The following is a 17,165-nucleotide window of genomic DNA, read 5'->3' as shown; positions in this document are numbered from 1 at the left end:
TTTTTTTTTTTTTTTTTTGAGGTGGAGTCTCACTCTGCCACCCAGGCTGGAGGATGGAGGGCAGTGGCATGCTCCCAGCCACCGCAGCCTCCATCTGGGAGGCTGAGTTAGGAGGACTGCATAAGCCCAGCAGTTCGAGACCAGCCTAGGCAACATAGTGAGACCTCATCTCTACAAAAACCCAAAAATTAACCCAGGCAAGATGGTGTTCACCTGTAATGCCAGCTACTTAAGAAGCTGAAGCAGGAGGATCTCTTCAACCCAGGAGTCTGAGGCTGCAGTGAGTTGTGATCATGTGATCATGCCAGTACACTTCAGCCTGGGCAACAGAGACTCTGATTTTTTAAAAAAACCCAAAACCAAAAAATAATAAAGTGCTTTTTGTAAAATTTTAAAAATACAATGTTGTATAAGTCAAATGAAAACCAGTGTTACAACATTTTTAGAATTTGTTTAGCAGGCTTTCTGGTCTATCCTGGAAAGCCACCCCCATAATAAAAATTTCAAAAATCCCTGTAATATAACATTTTTATTCCATCTCATTTAAGATGGGGTGTATGTTTATATTTTTGGCTTTTATGGTTTTGGGGGGCGGTTTGTTGTTGTTTGTTTTTTTTTGAGTAGACAACTTGCCCTGTCACCTAGGATGGAGTGTGTAGTGGCATGGTCAAAGCTACTACTGCAGCCTTGACCTGCTGGGCTCAGGCGATTCTTCTGCGTCAACCTTCAAAGTAGCTAGAGCTACAGGTGCACTACCACGTGCAGCTAACTTTTTGATTTATTGTAGAGAGAAGGGCTCCCCAAGTTGCCCAGGCTGGTCTCGAACCCCTGGACTCAGGCAATCCTCTTGCCTCCACCTCCCAAAGTGCTGGGATTACAGGCGTGAGCCACCACACCTGGCTATCATGATTTTCAACAAACACTTTTTTTTCTGAAGAAGAAAGGAGGGAGATGATCTGTTGAATATAAAATATAAGTTTTTAGTGGTACCTACTATATTGCTGTTTTTATTTATTTTAACTAAATCCCGAATGTTGGTTTATATTATGACAGAAAAATTGTTTGGTATAGGAAAAACAGTGGTTTTCAACCTTGGCTACATGTTGGAATCACCTGGGGTACTTTAAAAGACTGATGCCTGGGTCCCACTCCCTAGTTATTTAGTTTAATTAAACTGGGATGAGTCTGGGTCTTTATATTTTTAGAAGCTTGTCAGGTGATTATAATGTCCAACCAAGGCTGTGAAACATGTTGTTGGTTTTTTTTTCAGTTGGAGTCTCACTCTGTTGCCCAGGCTGGAGTGCAGTGGCATACTCACGGCCACCACAGCCTCAATCTGCTGGGTTCAGGTGATCCTTCCATCTCAGCCTTCCAAGTAACCAAAACTACAGGCTAATTTTTTGATTTATTGTAGAGATGAGATCTTGCCAAATTGCCTAGGCTGGTCTCGAACCCCTGGGCTCAGGTAATACTCTCACCCCAGCCTCCCAAAGTGCTGGGATTATAGGTGTGAGAAACCATGCCTGGCTCCAACTATTATTTAAATGACTTCTAATTTCTTTCTTTCTTTTTTTTTTTTTTTAAATCCCTGAGCATGCTGATAGTTACTAGGAAGTTTAGAGGATACACTGGCTGTAAAGGGTGGTGACAGGAGATTATAATCCAGGTTGGAGCTATTAGAAATTCTCTATTCCAGCTGAGTTCTCTATTTTCTTTTATAGGATTCTCCTCTGTTACCCAATTCTTAGAGTATTTTTCTATGAAAGTACTAAGAACTTGTTCAGATTCCATTAGAACCTATTCCTGCCACCTACTATAAAATGTTGACTATACCCCCCTTAACAAATATCAGATCATTTGAGAACTGCTGAATATTGGAAAATAGGCTAAAGCTAAACAATCCTACCTGATGCCTCTTTTCAAAATTTCAGATGCCTTTTATAGTAAGACCATAAAATCTATAAGACAGTTCAATTGAAGGAAGAAATAGACCAGAATAGATCATGATGTTCATTTGCATTCTAGTATTTTAGCAAGAGGTTTCCTCTAAACCTCTATTAGCAGCATTTAAGACAAATGTTCTACTGTATTATTTCTGTACTTTTATAGTTAGAAATGGATTATCATCTGTCAATGAATGGGAATGTTTCCACAAACTTATATTTATTTACTGTAAAACTTTTCTCAGGAGAAGGTAAGAATTGGTATTGTGCTTATGAATTAGGGTCTAGAATTTACTCTTTGTCTTTGTTTTCTGCAATCTTACATCTGTTTTCTTGGTTACATTATATTTTATGATGGAAATATATATATATATATAACTACATTGCAAGCTATTTGGAAAATTGGGAAAAGAAGAAAAAGCACTCTTAGTTTTGCTATTGCCACCACAGCCACTGGCATTATTTTGATCATTTCCTACCAAATTTTTTCTACCCATATTTTTTTCCCTAGGGATTAGGTAACTTCCCTAAGGTCGTAGGCTGAAATTTGAATGTACCTGTTTGATTTTTTTTGTTTTTAGTCTTACTTTGTTCACCCTGTAACAAAGTAAGACTTCATAACCTAATCCCTTTTTTGTGATTTGTGTCACTTTGTTCCTTGTTTGCCCAGTCTTAGCCAGAAAAAAAAAGAACCATTTAAGGAAATCGTTTTTTTTTTTTTGTAGGCATGCAAAGCAATATGTTTGTCTGCAGAGTTACCTGTGACCAGGGAACTTGGTGTAATATAACCTGTTTGGTTTCTTGATGTGTGCAAACCTCATGACTGGCACGAAGATAGTTCAGATATATATAGTCTGTACAGTATCATCAACAACTTTAATATTCAAGTTCATCCTTGCAAATGGGACAATTAATATTTAGTAGCTATTATTTTTCTTTTTTTCTTTTTCTCTTTTTTTGAGCTGGAGTCTCACTCTGTCACCCAGGCTGGAGTGCAGTGGCACGCTCACGGCCACTGCAACCTTGACCTGCTGGGTACAGGAGATCCTTCCACTTCAGTCTTCCAAGTAGCTGAAACTACAGGCACTCACCACCACACCTGGCTAATTTTTTGAGTTATTGTAGAGACGAGATCTTACCAAGTCGCCCAGGCTCGTCTCAAACCCCTGGGCTCAGGCAATCCTCTCGCCTTGGATTCCCAAAGTGCTGGGATTACAGGCTTGAGCCACCACATCCAGCCGGTACCATTTTCGACTGCATTTACATTGATGTCACTTATATTTTATATTATTACTGTACTTTTGTTTTGCCTACTACTTCTGCTTCAGTGACAATAAAATAAGGGCTAACATTGAACACTAGCCACATACAAGGCACTGTGCTAAGTACTTTGTGTGGATTATTTTTTTTTTTTTTTTTGAGTTGGAGTCTCACTCTGTCGCCCAGACTGGAGTGCAGTGGCCGCTCCCGGCCACTGCAGCCTCCACCTGCTTGGGCTCCGGCGATCCTTCCGCCTCAGCCTTCCAAGAAACTGAAATTAAAGGCGCGCGCTACCCCGCCCAGCTAACTTTTTGATTTATTGTAGAAATGAGGTCTCACCAAGTTGCCCAGGTAGGTCTCGAACCCACGGGCTCAGGCAATCCACTCACCTCAGCTTCCCAAGGTGCGGGATTACAGGCTGAGCCACCAAGCTGGCTGTATTATCTCTTTTTAATTGTCACCAAACAACCTGTGGAGTAGAATGTTATCTCTGTTTTACAAATACAGAAACTGAATTTTAGTGGAATCAGGTAATTTGCCCAAACGCAGGCAACAAACACATTGTAAGCCTGGAATTTTGCACCTGAATTTCCCATCCTTAATCACTATACTACCCTGCTGCAAGTGGAAGTTTTCACTTGTTGCAGATTCATTGGTAACCATGAACGTTTAATCAAAATATGCCAAAGAGGATGCTAAATTCTAATAAGACTACAACTGGGCTCGGTGGCTCACACCTGTAATCCCAGCACTTTGGGAGGCTGAGGCGAGAAGATTGCCTGAGCTCAGGGGTTTGAAATCAGTCTAGTCAACATAGTGAGGCCTCATCTCTACAATAAATTTAAAAATTAAGACAGGCTCGGTGGCTCAACCTGTAATCCCGTGCCTTGGGAGGCTGAGGTGAGTGGATTGCCTGATCCTGCAGGTTCGAGACCCGCCTGGGCAACTTGACGAGACCTCATCTCTACAATAAATCAAAAATTAGCCGGGCGTGGTAGTACATGCCTGTAGTTCCAGCTACTTGGAAGGCTGAGGCAGAAGGATCACCGGAGCCCAGCAGGTCGAGGCTGCGGTGGCCGGGAGAGGCCACTGCACTCCAGTCTGGGCGACAGAGTGAGACTCCAACTAAATAAATAAATAAATAAATAAATAAATAAATAAATAAATAAATAAATAAATAAGCAAGCAAGCAAGCAAGCAAGCAAGCAAGCTGTGTGGTAGCATGCACACATAGTCCCAACTACTTGGAAGGCTGAGGCAGAAGGATCACCAGAGCCCTACAGGCCTAGGCTGCGGTGGCCATGAGTATGCCACTGAATCCCACTCTGGGTGACAGAGTGAGACTCCAACTAAAAAAAAAAAAAAAAAAAGTACAATAATAAACACTGAGTGTAACTCGTAGAACATCTTCACTGTGATTAAGTTTAAGAGAAGCAATAAGGCAGGAAACTAACTTGGTAGAATAGTTTAGCTGCAAAGTCCTTGAGTTCTAGTACAAAATGAATTATTTTGTAAAATTCTTGGCAAAACCCTGTGGAATTAATGATGATTTAAAATGCTCTTCTATTACTTCCTGAGTAGCTTTCCATTTTTATGAATGAAGCCATCTGGATCTTCCAAGGGCTTATTTAAATTCCAAGGCCTTCTTACTGTGTATTTCTTTCCAGTCTTATTTTCATTTTCTAAATTAGTGTATTTTTGGATTCTAAAATACTAGAAGGCAATTGAACACCATAATCACTCTAGTCTATTTCTTCCTTCAGTTTAACTGTCTTATTTAAGTCTGTGGAAGAGAGTAGATTTTATGGTCTTACTATAAAATACATCTAAAATTTTGAAATGAGTCATCAGGTAGGGTTGTTTAGCCTATTTTCCAATATTCAGCAGTTCTCAAATGGTCTGTTAGCGAGGGTACAGTCAACAGTAGACTATTACCATGAACTAGCTTCAGTTTGAGAATAGATCCAGACTTGAATAATAAATCTGCTCTTTACCAACTTAATCACCTTGGACAAATTACTTAAACTGAGCCTTAGTTTCCCCATCTATAAAATTGTTGTTAGGTACCAGAATCCAAGCAGGACCTCTAAAATATTAGGTCAGTGGGGGGTATCTGGTCTGCAATCCGGTGTGGTGGGAAAGATGCAAAGAATTGCACAGAGGTTAGATCGGAAAATATAGTTTATTTAGAAAGTAAATTAGAGAGAAAGAGGAAATTTTTTTTTTTAAGTTGGAGTTTCACTCTGTCACCCAGGCTGGAGTGCAGTGGCATGCTCACAGCTACTGCAGCCTCGACCTGCAGGGCTCTAGTGAGCCTTTCACCTCAGCCTTCCAAATAGCTGGAACTACAGGCGTGCATCACCATGCTCAGCTAATTTTTTAATTTATTGTAGAGACAGGGTCTCACCATGTTGCCCAGACTGGTCTTGAACCCATGGGCTCAGGCAATCCTCTCACCTCTGCCTCCCAAAGTGCTAGGATTGCAGGAGTGAGCCACCACGCCCAGCTGAGAGAGGAGATTTACCTCCCCAAGGGAGGGGAGGGAGACAAAGCTAAGAAAATATGGCCATAGCTTAAAAAAACACAAAGCCTGGCCAGTGCTTAACAAAACAATGGCAAATGGCTGCTTGAAGTTGAATGCTTTAAACCTTCCCTTTGGTGGGGGGCAGGTTGTTAAGGTGATTGGGTGGTGGTCTTTTCCAAGTCATCATGAAAGGGACAGGTAAGCACAGGTACTGAAGTCAGGTGATAGATGGCAAGCAGATGGGTGGGTTTGTCACATGACTATTGCTGTATTGATGGGATTTGTGTCAAGAAAGTCAGGAAGTGCTGATTAGGTTAACTTGTTTACAAAACAAGCTGGGGAGGGGTTGTATAACAATTATCCACAGCTACCTCTGAGAAACCAGTTCTGTCCTTGGCTAGTGACTAGAAAGTAAGTTAAAATGAACTGCTAGAAAAACATGAAGGACAGGCCACTGCCCCTGACTTGTTCTTCTTCACATTTCTACTTTGTCTCTCTTCGGTATACAGTTGATCTTTGAACAACACGGGTTTGAACAACACGGGTTTGAACTGCATGGGTCCACTTATACCTAGATTAGTTTATTTTTCATCTTTTATTTATTTTTTGTTTGTTTGTTTTTTGAGTTGGAGTCTTACTCTGTCGCCCAGAGCCTCAACCTGCTGGGCTCTGGCGATCCTTCCGCCTCAGCCTTTCGAGTAGCCAGAATTACAGGCACCCACTACCATACCCGGCTGATTTTTTAATTTACTGTAGAGATGAGGTCTCGCCAAGTCGCCCAAGCGGGTCTCGAACCCGCGGGCTCAGGCAATCCACTCACCTCAGCCTCCCAAAGGTGCGGGATTACAGTCTGAGCCACCGAGCCCGCCTTATTTTTTTAATTGGAGTCTTACTCTTGCCCTAATTGGAATGCAGTGGCATGCTCCTGACCACTGCAGCCTCAGCCTACTAGGCTCCAGCGATCCTTCTGCCTTAGCCTTCCGAGTAGCTGGAACTAAAGGCACGCGCTACCATGCCTGGCTAATTTTTGATTTATTGTAGAAACGAGGTCTCACCAAATTGCTCAGGTTGGTCTCAAACTCACAGACTCAGGCAATCCACTTACCTCGGCCTCCCAAAGTTCTAGATTACAGGCTGAGCCACCAAGCCCGGCCTAGATTAGTTTCAATAAATACAGGTGGCCCTCCATATCCACAACCAAATGCAGATACAAAATACAGAAATGTAGTACTCATGGCATACAAAACTATTAAGTACTGAGGGCTGCCTTTTCATATCTGCCAGTTCTGCAAGGCCAACAGTGGGACTTGAGGGTGGCAGATTTTGGTATCTGCGGACAGTCCTGATCTTCACTAATACTAAGGAATGACTGTACTATAACCATTGCTCAAAACCCTCAAGAGTCCAGAGTAGTTAAGTCTCAGACAGCTGTGTCCTGATGTCAGCATACCAAACATGTGAGAACTTTACAGATGCATGATCCTTGTCATGTGTCATCTACTCAGGGGAATGGGCCAAAAAAAAGTACTAGGCAGAATTTTGAGTTCACTGAAAGGGCGTGTCCTTGAAAATAACCTCATTGCTGTGTCAGGAATGTTTCTTCACATTCGTCTCCCAACTACATGTGCTTTTTTTTGTCATTTAGAAGGCAGGACTCGCCAGCATTTTGGGAGGCAAGAGGCAAGAGGATTGCCTGAGCCCAAGGGTTTGAGACCAACCTGGGCAACATAGTGAGACCTCGTCTCAACAATAAATCAAAAAATTAGCCAGATGTAGTGGTGACTCTGTAGTTCAGCTACTTGGAAGGCTGAGGTGGAAGGATCACCTGAGCCCAGCAGGTGGAGGCTGCAGTGGTGGTGAGTGTGCCACTGCACTCCAACCTGGGTGACAGAGTGAGATGCCAAATCCCCCCCCAAAATAGAGGACAGGACTCTTTAGAGTCTTCCATTTTGATAGAGTTCAGTTGTGTTCAAATCTTTCTTTGAAGTTTTGCTTGTTTTTACTATGAACATAGCAAATATTGACTTGTAATTGGCAAGAAGCAACTCTAGGAGAAGTATTAACAAAATTATATAATTTGAGATATCTGGGCTTCCTTACCCCAAAATGTCTCCTTACCCACAGGATACTGTATCCGAAAACCTGACCAGGGGAGCCTTTTCCAGACACTAATTGATTAGTGGTTTTTTGTTTTTGTTTTTGTTTTTTGAGTTGAAGTCTCACTCTGTGGCCCAGACTGGAGTGCAGTGGCACACTCATGGCCATCACAGCCTCATTCTGCTGGATGCAGGTGATCCTTCTGCTTCAGTCTTCCAAGCAGCTGGGACTACAGGTGTGTGCCACCTCACCTGGCTAATTTATTGATTTATTGCAGAGATGAGGTCTTGCCAAGTTGCCCAGGCTGGTTTCGAACCCGTGGGCTCAGGCAATCCTCTAGCCTCTGCTTTCCAAGTGCTGGGATTACAGGCTTGAGCTAGTTTTTTTTGTTTTTTTTAATCACTTATTTTTTGGGCATTGAGAAGTTAGGTATGCGTAGGAGGGATAGATAACTTTAGAGCATACTGCCTGATAAGGCAGGCTCTGGAGAGACATCTCAGCTGTGACTCTAGGAAGTGATGAAGAAACATGAGGCTACCTGGGCAGGCAAGTAGGGATGCAACAGAAAGGAAAGGTGTACAAAAATCCCAAGGTGAGTGTATGCAAAAAATAAGTTCGTTTTCTTTTTTTTTCATTCTTTTTTTGAGTTGGAGTCTCACTCTGTCACTCAGACTGGAGTGCAGTGGCTGCTCCTGGCCACTGCAGCCTCGACCTGCTGGGCTCTGGCGATCCTTCTGCCTCAGCTGGAACTACAGGTGTGCGCTGTCACACCTGGCTAATTTTTGATTTATTGTAGAGATGAGGTCTTGCCAAGTTGCCCAGGCGGGTCTCAAACCCGTGGGCTCAGGCAGTCTACTCACCTCGCCCTCCCAAAGCGCTGGGATTACAGGCTGAGCCACTGAGCCCGGCCAATAACTTCGTTTTCTATTCATAGTTGTAACTGTGAAAGAGTCACAAAAGAGAAATGATAGCATGGACGTATACTAATGGCTCATAAACAGTTAGCAAATTAAAAAAAACACGTGGTCATGGTTCCATTTATGCTTATGTCTAATGAATGCATAGTCGTTAATTCAAGAAAAGCCTTTATATCTTGTTTATATCTTAGTATAAAAACCTTTTTTCTTAACCACAGTCCTACTGTGGAAGCAAAATATGATTAAATTTGGAATTTAGTCTGGTCACCGTGTCTCATGCCTGTAATCCCAGCAAGTTGGGAGGTGGATATGAGAGGATCACCTGAGCTCAGGGGTTTGAGACCAGCCTGAGCAACATGGTGAGACCTCGTCTCTACAGTGCATCAAAAATTTAGCTGGGCGTGGTGGCTCATGCCAGTGGTTCCAGCTATTTGGAAGGCTAAGGCAGAAGGATCACCCTGAGACTGGCAGGTCTAAGCTACAGTGGCTGTGAGCATGCCACTGCACTCCAGACTGGGCAACAGAGTAAGACTGATTCAAAAAAAAAATTGAAACTTAAAATATTTTTTCATGAGCACTAAGAGCTTTAATCAAGGCTCAGCATCTAAATTAAATCTTTAAATGGTTAGCTATGACAGTAGAATTATAAATAGTACTTTAATGTGGTGCCTTTCTGTACTGGGAATGTATTTGTGTTACCAAAGATGATTCTACTAAAGGTAACTGAATAGATTTGTATATGACTAGCAAGCTGTTCCAAATTGTACACATACAGTAGCAGTGGTTCTAATGGTTATTTACAGGCTTTGTTCTACTGTTACCTGTAGCTTTGTTTCTAAGACCCACTTAAATACTTTGAGAACCCTGTTTTTCTTCTTCTTTGTTCTTTAAACAGGCATTTTTGGAGTACCTACTATCAGATTCTGTTAGATGATAGAGATATAAAGATAAAACAGAATCCTTGCTCTCCAAAAATTCAGTCTAGTACATTCCCAGATAATTAGATTCCCTGCTTAATAGTGAGTATACTCAGTGGCAGGGTTTCTTACTTTAGTACTTTGATATTCTGGGCCAGATTATTCTTTGTTGGAGGCCTTTCCTTAGGAGAGTTATAGAACGTTTAGCAGCTTCCCTGGCCTCTATCCACTAAATGCCAGAAACCCCCACCAGCCCCTCTGGCTCAAGTTGTGACAATAAAAAATGTCTCACAGTGGCTCATGCCTGTAATCCCAGCACTTTGGAAGGCCTAGGCAAGAAGATTGCCTGAGCCAGAGGTTCGAGACCAGCCTGGGCAACTTGGTGAGACCTCTTCTCTACAATAAATTAAAAAAAAATTTAGCCGGGCATGGTAGCATGCGCCTATACTTCCATCTACTTGGAAAGCTGAGGCAGAAGGATCACCTGAGTCCAGCGGGTCAAGGCTGCCCATGAGTGTGCTACTCCGTTCCACCCTGGGCGACAGAGTGAGACTCCGACTCAGAAAAAAAAAATGCCTCAGACATTGCCAGCTGTCTAGGGTCAGATCTAGAATATGAACCAGATGTTATCTTTCATTGACAAAGAGCTTTGATAAATGAATTTTTAAAATTTAATATAAAGTTAACAAATGTAATGAAGAAAAGAAAATCATTGCACAGTGCTTATTATTCCACATGACTTCTAAGAGGAATACACAACAGTGGTACAGGATAACACCTACTAAATGTTTTATTTTTAGCTTGGATGTCTATGAGATCTCTTGGAGTTCCTACGTAAAGGAGAATAATCGCTCAGTTTCTTAGGGACTTCCCTAAAACAACAAGCAATACAAATAAGTGGAGGGAAAGATTCTACTCATAATAAAAACCTTACTTCTTTTCTGAGCTCTTTGTACCAGTACTACCCTTTTCTTGTTAGGAATGAAAGTATTTCTGGTCAGGCACAGTGGCTCATGCCTGTAATTCCAGCACTTTGGGAGGCCAAGGCAGGAGGATTGCTTGAGCCCAGGAGTTTGAAACCAGCCTAGGCAATACAGCAAGGCCTTATCTCTACAAAAAAATTTTTAAAAAGGATAAAAGCATTTCATTTTCTCCAATGAGTGGCCTGGATAACTGACATATTTAGAAATGTTTCCTGTGTTCTTCAGGCACATGACTTTGAGTTTTGTTGCCTTAGTAACTTGGACTTTTCTTCACTTTGTGGCATTTTCATATTCAGACAACATATGAAGAACATTGTACAGTCAGTAATTCATTTTAATAGTCTCTTAAAGCTTTCCTTTCAGTAATGCCTTGGATTTCAAAAAGTAAAGGCACCACTTTCCTACTAGAAAGAAGACTGCACCAGAAATCCTCATACTTGTGTTTTGGGTTCACCTTAGGTGCTAACAAGCATTAAGCATCCATTTAGCCTCTCTCACTCTTAATTTTTACCTGTGGGATAGATGGATGGATTGGATAGGTAGATAGAGAGATAGGCTGTTTTATCTTGCTTTCCTAAATTCCATAAATCTACAGTTTTGCTCACATAAACTTTTTTTTTTTTTTGAGTTGGAGTCTCACTCTGTTGCCCAGACTGAAGTGCAGTGGCTGCTCCCAGCCACCACAACCTCGACCTGCTGGGCTCCGGCGATCCTTCCGCCTCAGCCTTCCAAGTAGCTGGAACTACAGGCACGCGCTACCACGTCCAGCTAATTTTTTTGATTTTTATTGTAGAAATGAGGTCTCGCCAAGTTGCCCAGGTGGGTCTCAAACCCGCGGGCGCAAGCAATCCACTCACCTCAGCCTCCCAAAGGCGCGGAATTATAGGTTGAGCCACCGAGCCCGGCTTCACATAAACTTTTTTTTTTTTTTTTTTCTGAGTTGGAGTCTCACTCTGTCACCCAGACTGGAGTGCAGTGGCTGCTCCCGGCCACCGCAGCCTCGACCTGCTGGGCTCCGGTGAACCTTCTGCCTCAGCCTTCCGAGTAGCCAGAATTATAGGCGAGCGCTACCACGCCCGGCTAATTTTTTGATTTATTGTAGAGATGAGGTCTCGCTGCCCAGGCGAGTCTCGAACCCGCGGGCTCAGGCAATCCACTCACCTCAGTCTCCCAAAGGCGCGGGATTACAGGCTGAGCCACTGAGCCCGGCTCACATAAACTTTTTAAAAATGTTTTTATTGAAGCAAAATATACATATGTAATTTACCATCTTTATTATTTGTATTATAATTCAGTGGTAATAAATACGGTTACATTCTTATTTTATCCTTCTTCCTTGCCCCCTGCTCCTTTTCCTGACTTCTGGTAACCACCAGTCTACTTTCTATTTTCAAGAAATCTACTTTTTTGCGCTCCCATATATGTGTGAGAACATGTGATATTTACTTCTCTGTGCTTGACTTATTTTATTCAACATAATGACCTCCAGTTCCAAACATGTTACTGCAAATGGCAGAATTTTATTCTTTTATTTATTTATTTATTTTATTTTATTTTTATTTTTATTTTTTTGAGTTGGAGTCTCACTCTGTCACCCAGACTGGAGTGCAGTGGCCGCTCCCGGCCACCGCAGCCTCGACCTGATGGGCTCCTGCAATCCTTCCGCCTCAGCCTTCCAAGTAGCTGGAACTATAGGTGCGTGCTACCACGCCCGGCTGATTTTTGATTTATTGTAGAGATGAGGTCTCGCCAAGTTGCCCAGGCGGGTCTCGAACCCGCTATTCTTTTTTATAGCTGAATAGTATTCCATTGTGTATATATACCACACTTTCTTTATCTGTGCATGTGTTGATGGGCACTCAGATTGATTTCATGATTTCATATTTTGGTTATTGTTAATAGTACCACAATAGCTGGGTGTGGTGGTTAAGGTCTGTAATCCTAGTGCTTGGGGAGACTGAGGCAAGAGGACTGATTGCTTGAGCCCAGGAGTTCGAGACCAACCGAGACAATATAGTAATACTTCATCTCTGCAGAAAAATTGAAAAATTAGCCAAGTATGGTGGTATGTGCCTATAGTCCCAGCTACTTGGGGTAAGATGGAAGGATCTCCTGAGCCCAGGAGGTCAAAGCTGCAGTGAGCCATGATTGTGCCACTGCTCTCCAACCTGAGCATAGAGAGAGACTCCAAGTCAAAAAAAAAAAAAGTTCTGCAATAAACATTGCAGTAAAGATGGGAATGCAGACATCTCTTTGATACATTGTCTTTTAGATATATATAGTCAGTAGTGAAATTGCTGGATTATAAAGATATTCTATTTTCAGTCTTTTGAGGACCTTCGTACTGGACCTCCATAGTAGCTGTACTAATTTACATTCTCAGTAACAGTATATGAGGGTTCCTCCTTCTCCATATTCTTACCAGCATCCATTATCGCCTTTTTTGTACAAGCCATTTTAATTGAGATGAGATGATACCACATTGTGATTTTGATTTGCATGAAGATTGCAAATAGTGTTTGGTGATGTTGAGCATTTTTTTGTATACCTGTTGTCTTTTTGAATGTTTCTTTTGAGAAATGTTTGTTCATATCTTTTGCACATTTTTGAAATTTACGTTTATTTTTATTTTATTTATTTTATTTTATTTTTATTTTTGAGTTGGAGTCTCCCTCTGTCCCTCAGACTGGAGTGCAGTGGCTGCTCCCAGCCACTGCAGCCTCGACCTGCTGGGCTCCGGTGATCCTTTCACCTCAGCTTCCAAGTAGCTGGAACTACAGGTGCACACTACCACGCCCAGCTAATTTTTTATTTATTGTAGAGATGAGGTCTCACCAAGTTGCCCAGGCGGGTCTCAAACCCGCAGGCTCAGGCAGTCCACTCACCTCAGTCTCCCAAAGTGCTGGGATTACAGGCTAAGCCACCGAGCCTGGCCTATTTTTATTTTTTTATTTTTTGAATTGGAGTCTCACTCTGTCACCCAAGCTGGAGTGCAGTGGCACGCTTACGGCCACAGCAGCCTCGACCTACTGGGCTCAGGTGATCCTTCCTCCTCAGCCTTCCAAGTAGCTGGAACTACAGGCATGTGCCACCACGCCCAGCTAATTTTTTAAAAAAATTATTGTAGAGATGAAGTCTTGCCAAGTTGCTCAGGCAAAAACTTTTTTTGAGTCGGAGTCTCACTCTGTCACCCAGGTTGGAGTGCAGTGCGCATGCTTATGGCCATAGCAGCCTCGGCTTGCTGGACTCAGACGATCCTTCCACCTCAGCCTTCCGAGTGGCTGAAACCACAGGAGTGCACCACCATGCCTGGCTAATTTTTTTATTTATTATAGAGACGAAATCTCGCCAAGTTGTCCAGACTGGTCTCAAACCCCTGGACTCAGGCAGTCCTCTCGCCTCAGCCACCCAAAGTGCTGGGATTATAGGTTTGAGCCACTGCGCCCAGCCTGGATTTTTTTTTTTTTTTTTTTACTATTGAGTTGTTGAACTTCTTTTATATTTTGGTAATTTTTCTTTTTCTTTCTTTCTTTTTTTTTTTAAGTTGGAGTCTCACTCTGTTGCCCAGGCTGGAGTGCAGTGGCACACTCATGACTACCCTAAAATCGACCTGCTGGGCTCTGGCGATCCTTCCGCCTTAGCCTTCCAAGTAGCTGTTAACTACAGGTGCATGCCACCACACCCAGCTTATTTTCTGATTTATTGTAGAGACAAGGTCTCGTCTATTTGCCCGGGCTGGTATTAAACCCATGGGCTCAGGCAATCCATTCGCCTCAGCCTCCCAAAGTGCTGGGATTACAGGCTGAGCCACCGAGCCCAGCCATATTCTGGTAATTAAACTCTTGTCAGATGGATAGTTTGCATATATTTTCTTTCATTCTATGGGTTGTCTTTTCACTTTGTTGTTTTGCTATAAAGCGGCTTTTTAGCTTCATGTAATTCCAATTGTTTAGTTTGCTTTGGTGCTTTGAGGTGTATACAAGAAATTTTTACCCGGACCAACATACTGGAGCATTTTCCCAATGTTTTCTTCTAGTAGTTTCATAGTTTCCAGTCTTAGAGTCATGTCTTTAATCCATTTGGGTTTAATTTTTATGTATGGTGAGAGATAGTAGTCTAGCTTCATTCTGCTGTTTATAGTTACCCAGTTTTCCCAACACCATTTATTGAGTAGATTATATTTTCCCCGTTGTTTGTTCTTGGTGCCTTTGTAGAAGATGAGTTGGTTGTAAATGCATGAATTTATATCTGGGTTCTCCATTCTGTTGCATTGGTCTATGTGTCTGTTTTTATGTCAGTAGCTCACGCAACCTTTTGTGTATTCTTACTCTTATAGAATATTCACATTTCCATTTCTGTGCGTGGTTGAGTTTTGATCCATCATGGATAATCTGTCATCGGAAGAAATTCAGCAGAGGGCTCACCAGGTTACTGATGAGGTAAATCTTTTATTTTGAATAAGTAATTCTGTTTCAGTTTTCACACTGGTAAGATGAGTGGGTTTTCTCAGAGACCATTTTGGCCCCTTCCTAGTCCCATTATTTTAAAGAATATATTTGCCCCGTAGTATTATTGCTAGCTCTTTTTTATTTTACTTCATCAAAAAAACGAAGTAAAAACAATTTGTATGCTTTTTTTTTTTTTTTTTTTTGAGTTGGAGTCTCACTCTGTCTCCTAGTCTGGAGTACAGTGGCACGCTCACAGCCACCCCAATGTCAAACTGCTGGGCTCAGGTGATCCTTCTGTCTCAGCCTTCCAAGTAGCCAGAACTACAGGTGCATGCTACCACGCCCAGCTAATTCTGTTTATTTATTTATTGTAGAAGTGAGGTCTTGCCAAGTTGCCCAGGCTGTTCTCGAACCCGTGGGCTCAGGCAATCCCCTTACATCGACCTCTCAAATTTGTATGCTTTTTTTAAACGATCATCATTATTTAAAAGTTACTTGCAATAAAGATACTCTTTATTTAAGGAATTCTGACTTTTATTTACTGATTTCCAAATATCTGCGAAATATACTTAGATTTATAATTGTATTAAATTTTTATGACTTGATAAAAACTTTTTTCGCCCGGTTTGGTGGCTCAGCCTGTAATCTCAGCACTTTGGGAGGCTGAGGTGAGTGGATTGCCTGAGCCTGCGGGTTCAAGACCCACCTGGGCAACTTGGTGAGACCTCATTTCTACAATAAAATCAAAAAATTAGCTGGGTGTGATAGCGTGTGCCTGTAATTCCAGCTACTCGGAAGGATGAGGCGGAAGGGTCGCTGGAGCCCAGCAGGTCGAGGCTGCTGTGGCTGGGAGCGGCCATTGCACTCCAGTCTGGGTGACAGAGACTCCAACTCACCAAAAAAAAAAAAAAAATTTTTTAAAAAAAATTTTTCTATTTTAAAGATGTGGGGTTAGATACACAGATGTTCATTATGTAGGTACCCTTTTTGATGAGGTGTGCCCCCCCCTTCCCCAGGCGGAGTCCCACTACTGCCAGTCCCACTTCCCTGCTCCCCTTCCAGCAGTTTCCCGTTATTGCCAATCCTTTTGTTACAGTATTATAGTAATTGCTCAAGGTCCTCTTATGAGTGAGAACATGTGATCCTTAGTTCTTTGATGATAAAATTTTTATGACTCCCATTAACTTCACTATCCACATTTTCCCTTAAGAAGCACCTGACAGTGACCCAAAATATAGTGATCAACTTTCTTTGTTTTATTTTAAAGGGAAAGTTGGGCTAGCAATTTTAAAAACTAGAGTAGCATCATGAATGTGGCCCATGATCAGTTTTGTTCTGTTTTGTTTTTTGCTACATATTTTGGAATGCTAACACTCCATATTTTTTCCTAGTCTCTGGAAAGTACAAGGAGAATTCTGGGTTTGGCCATTGAGGTAAGAAAATGTTTCATGATCAAGTTAAGTATAGAAATTTATAAGAGGGGTCCTAATACCACTAGCTGGAATTAGTGTTAAAGGGCATTGTATCAATACACTTTATTATTTGAAGCAAGCAATTGCTGAAATTGTCAAATTGTGCACTAACAGGCCTTTCCTGTTTTTCCCTTTTACAGTATTAGTATTAGAATATGACAGGGAGCCGGACTCGGTGGCTCAGCCTGTAATCCCAGTGCTTTGGGAGGCTGAGGTGAGTGGATTGCCTGAGCCCACGGGTTGGAGACCTGCCCGGGTAACTTGGCAAAACCTCATCTCTACAATAAATCAAAAATTAGCTGGGTGTGGTAGCATGTGCCTGTAGTTCCAGCTACTTGAAGGCTGAGGAAGAAGGATCGCCGGAGCCTGCAGGTCGAGGCTGTGGTGGCCAGGAGCTGCCACTGCACTCTATCTAGTATGGGTGACAGAGTGAGACTCCAACTCAAAGAAAACATATATAGAACATGACAGGGAAGATGAATTCACTATGAGTTTGTAACATAATAATTTTGAGGGGTTAATATGTTCAAGTGTCAGTTTAAGAATACCAATTCTGGCTGGGCTCGGTGGCTCAGCCTGTAATCCCGTGCCTTTGGGAGGCTGA

The 17,165-nt window shown here is 42.2% G+C and overlaps 1 protein-coding gene across 2 annotated transcripts in view; it reads left to right on the top strand.

Moving 5' to 3' along the window:
• Positions 1-17,165, top strand: part of SNAP23 (synaptosome associated protein 23) — a 48,355-nt gene that overhangs the window by 12,000 nt on the left and 19,190 nt on the right. For both annotated transcript variants that reach the window (XM_008059335.1, XM_021712938.1), the window contains 2 exons: positions 14,978-15,080; positions 16,481-16,522. In XM_008059335.1, coding sequence (XP_008057526.1) covers positions 15,024-15,080; positions 16,481-16,522 — 99 coding nt within the window. In that variant the 5' untranslated portion in view covers positions 14,978-15,023. The remainder of the gene's footprint in view (positions 1-14,977; positions 15,081-16,480; positions 16,523-17,165) is intronic.

This window comes from Carlito syrichta, unplaced genomic scaffold (genome assembly GCF_000164805.1).
Source record: "Carlito syrichta isolate Samal-C Ts95f unplaced genomic scaffold, Tarsius_syrichta-2.0.1 Scaffold91562, whole genome shotgun sequence".
NCBI lineage: Eukaryota > Metazoa > Chordata > Mammalia > Primates > Tarsiidae > Carlito > Carlito syrichta.
The sequence above is the reverse complement of the archived record's forward strand: the minus strand, read 5'-3'. Positions and strand labels throughout refer to the sequence as shown.